Source organism: Calidris pugnax, unplaced genomic scaffold (assembly GCF_001431845.1).
Source record: "Calidris pugnax isolate Ruff unplaced genomic scaffold, ASM143184v1 scaffold189, whole genome shotgun sequence".
NCBI lineage: Eukaryota > Metazoa > Chordata > Aves > Charadriiformes > Scolopacidae > Calidris > Calidris pugnax.
In genome coordinates, this window is record NW_015091069.1 from 1,800,355 (window position 1) to 1,803,812 (window position 3,458).

Below are 3,458 nucleotides of genomic sequence, written 5' to 3' on the forward strand. Positions count from 1 at the left end.
GTGGAACAAAAGGTAATGATTATAAATTGAAAGATGTAGCTTCAGACTAGATCTAAGGAAGAAATGTTTTACACTGAGAGTGGCGAGACCTTGGCCCAGGTTGCCCAGAGAGGTGGGAGATCCCCCAACCCTGGAAATATTCAAGCCCAGGTTGGATGGGGCTCTGAGCAACCTGGTCTCCTGTAAGATGTCCCTGCCCACGGCAGGGGGTTGGACCAGATGCCCTTTAAAGTTCCCTTCTAACACAAACTACTTTACGAGTCTGCGATCCTTACCCCAGGACTGCCCCACAGCCCACCCACACCCCCACACTCCCCACCACCTTCACCGCCCCAGACACCTGCCCCAGCAGCCCCACAGCCACTGTCCCCCCGACTGCAGCCCCATTGCTGTGCCCACGTCCACCCCGCCCCATCTCTGCCCCCCACAACTACCTCCCTTAACAGTTCCCAGCTCCCAACAACTCTCCCCCTCACCCCTGTGAGGGGTGCCCCCTGGGACCGCCCCAGTGACTCCCAGCTCTGCCCAGTGGGTTGGGAATCCCACACTGGCAGTGCTCCTGGGGGGCAGCCCCGTCAGGGGTGAGCCCCGCGGCATGGCGGGGCAGGCCATGGGAGCACCCTGGCATCAACTGCAGGGTCCCAGTGGGGCAGGTGGGGGGTTGCGCTGTGGGGATGGGCAGTAAGGGTGGCCAGCCCCCATGGGACAAGCTGTGCAGCCCCGATGTGGTGAGACCCGGTCCCATTCGGAGTGCGCTGTGGGGTGCCCTATGGGGTGGGCCCCATGGCAGCAGGCGGTGCCTCACGGCATGAAGCAGCGTGGGCGCAGAATCCAGTTCACGTGTGCCCCACAGCCAGCCCTGCCACAGTGGTGCCTGGTGCCTTCCTCCTGCCTGTCCTCCTCCTCCTCTGCCTTGCCACTGCCCGTGGCTCCCCAGGTAAGGGGGGACACACATGGGCCCCAGGGGGGCGGGAGGCCGCAGTGCCCCATGGCAGCAGATGTCGCGGAGGGCAAGACGTGGGGCTGTAAGGGCCACCAAGGCATTAGGGCATGTGCCAGAGACCCCGTGAGCCAGGGACCCCTGTTGGATGCCCTTGCTCCCATCCCACCGCTGAAGCATCACTGGCCCCACCAGCCCCATGGTTCCTGACCCCATGGCTCTACTGGCCCCACAGCTCCCGGGGGAGCCAGGCCTGCAGGCAGCGTGCTGGGAGGGACCCTCGCTATGGGGGGTGAAGGAGCCAGGCCGGGTTGGGGGGCAGCAGCAGGACGTGATGCACAGATCCTACCGCCCTGCGTCAGCCAGCACGTTGGCACCAGGTACCATTTCCACCCCGGTGACACCCACAGTGCCACGCACAGACAGGGGACAGAAGCTTCTCTTTCTCCCCGGCACCCTTGCCCCGGCCCTAGTCCCACTTCTCAGCTGGCTGCCAGTACACCACCAGCTTTCCAGGGAAACACTGCCCCTCTGTGTCCTCCAACTTCCTGGGCTGCTGGGAAGGTGCCCTCCATCTCCATGTGCGGAAGCAGCCAGAGCACAGTGCCTATTGGTTCTTTTGCATTACACTGGGGAGAGGAGTTCTGGGGTGTGTGGGGTCTCAGGGAGCCCCAGTGACCTGCTGCAGCACAGGTAGGACAGATCCCCCATGGTGGAGTGTAAGCACTACCTGCAGGACCAGGACATCAGCATCGGCTGCCACTTCAACCAGAGCAAGTCCCACACGCGACCTCCGTGTGGGAGTCCACCTCCACCAGTGAGAGAAGCCAAGGGCTGCCATGAGCTGCCACCACACGTTTTGGGTGGCACCTCTGGATGTTTGGATGAAACACCAGCTGAATCTTCCTCCATCCATCCCTGTGGCACAGGGGCAGCCGGGCAGCCCCCGTCTCACCTCTGGGTGGGGGATGCTGAGGTTGGACACAGCTGGTTTCTGATGGACACACTTGACCCCTTGCTGTAGGTTGGTTTGGGAAGACTAAGGAGCAACAGGCCCCTTGTTCCTGTGGTCAACTGCAAGCTGGAGAGCCTGGCTCCTGTGCAAGGGAGTGAAGGTGCCTCAGGAGGGTGGTTTCGAAGCCCAAAATGCAAGATCACCAAAGTATGGAACAGGATGGCAGTTCCAGCCTTTCTGTGTCCGCCTCAATGCCAGCCTTGGTGGCAGGACCCTGGAGGTCCGCAGCAAGTGCATGGAGCTGCAGAACCTGGGTACAGAGTGATGGGGGGCTCCTGCTCTCCTCTGTAGGGTAGGAGTGGGGCTGTTGGTCCCCCAGGCTTCCCCATCAGGTCCCAGATGATGGCAGGGCCACCGGGGCATGAGGACAGTACTCACCAGTCATCGCCTGTGTCTTGCAGTGAAACCAGAGGTGCCTGTCAACCTGAGCATCCACAACATGAGTGGCAACCAGCTGCAGCTGACCTGGACCTCCCTGTACTCCCAAGCCCATTGCCTGGAGCACTCAGTCAAGTATAAGAGCAACAAGGACACCAGCTGGACAGTGGGAGACCCTATGGTTGTGCCTGGGGACAAGCTGTGCACCCTCCTCCATGGCGGGAGGGAATGGGGAGTGCAGGGATCCTTTACACCGCTGCCTTATGCAGAGAACAAACTTTATTTTTCTTAACTGACAAGTAACACTTGAGTAAACAGAACATTGAACAAGGCTGAAACACTATCTACCATGCCCTGGTAGCAAAGATGAAGAAGAGGGTCAGAAGGGGGGACAGCTTAGTCAAAGGAGTGAGCTGCTGAGGGTGTGGGAAGAGCAGGTCTTGGGGAAGCAGAAGGGAATCCTTCAGGGTTTTGCCCCGAGGGAGCAGCTGGAGGTGGTGAGTGGGGTTGGCTGCTCAGGGAGGCACAATCAGAGGAGTTGTGTAGAGTGAGTGACGGAGGCCGAAGGTGGAAGCGGGTGCCTCAGGTTTGATCAGCGTCACCTGGAAGGGGAAGAGAGAACAAGGCCTCAGGAGGTGAGTGAGTGTGGCACCTGGTTCTCCAGAAGAGCTGCCCTGGGTGAGACACATCCCTCCAGGGTTTTTAGGTGGCTGTGCAAAGGCAAGCTCTTGTGTTTGCCACCAAAGGTGGCGAGATGCCCAGGCCAGCCGGCAGGGCTGGCGCTGGCTGCAGGTCCACAGCCCCTCTGGCTCCCGCTGGGCTTTGCTGGAAGCCCCCTGCCCTCCCAGCTGGTCCCCGGGGCGTGAGCAAGGGCTGCTCTGGGGTGTCCTCCTGAAGAGCCAGTGGGGTGTGAGCGCCCACCATTCTGGAGCCGGGGAAGGGCACAGATGTGTTCCTTGGGCTCCCTCTGCCCGGCTGTGGGCAAGGAGGGGGACCAGCCCACCATCCTGCGGCCTGTCCCTGGGGAGAGCGGCCGGGAGGTCAGGGGAGTCCCGTGGGGAGGGGGCGAGGTGTTGGGGCTGGTGGTGGTGGACAAGGGGGCTGGGGTGCAGATGTTGTGCGGGG

The 3,458-nt window shown here is 61.5% G+C and overlaps 1 protein-coding gene across 1 annotated transcript in view; it reads right to left on the minus strand.

Annotated features, from left to right (window-relative positions):
* LOC106896776 (outer dense fiber protein 3-like) overlaps nucleotides 1–1,327 on the minus strand; it is an 8,651-nt gene extending 7,324 nt beyond the window's left edge. The window contains exon 1 of the mRNA XM_014956998.1: nucleotides 1,290–1,327. Coding sequence (XP_014812484.1) covers nucleotides 1,290–1,327 — 38 coding nt within the window. The remainder of the gene's footprint in view (nucleotides 1–1,289) is intronic.
* Between the last annotated feature and the right edge of the window lie 2,131 nt (nucleotides 1,328–3,458).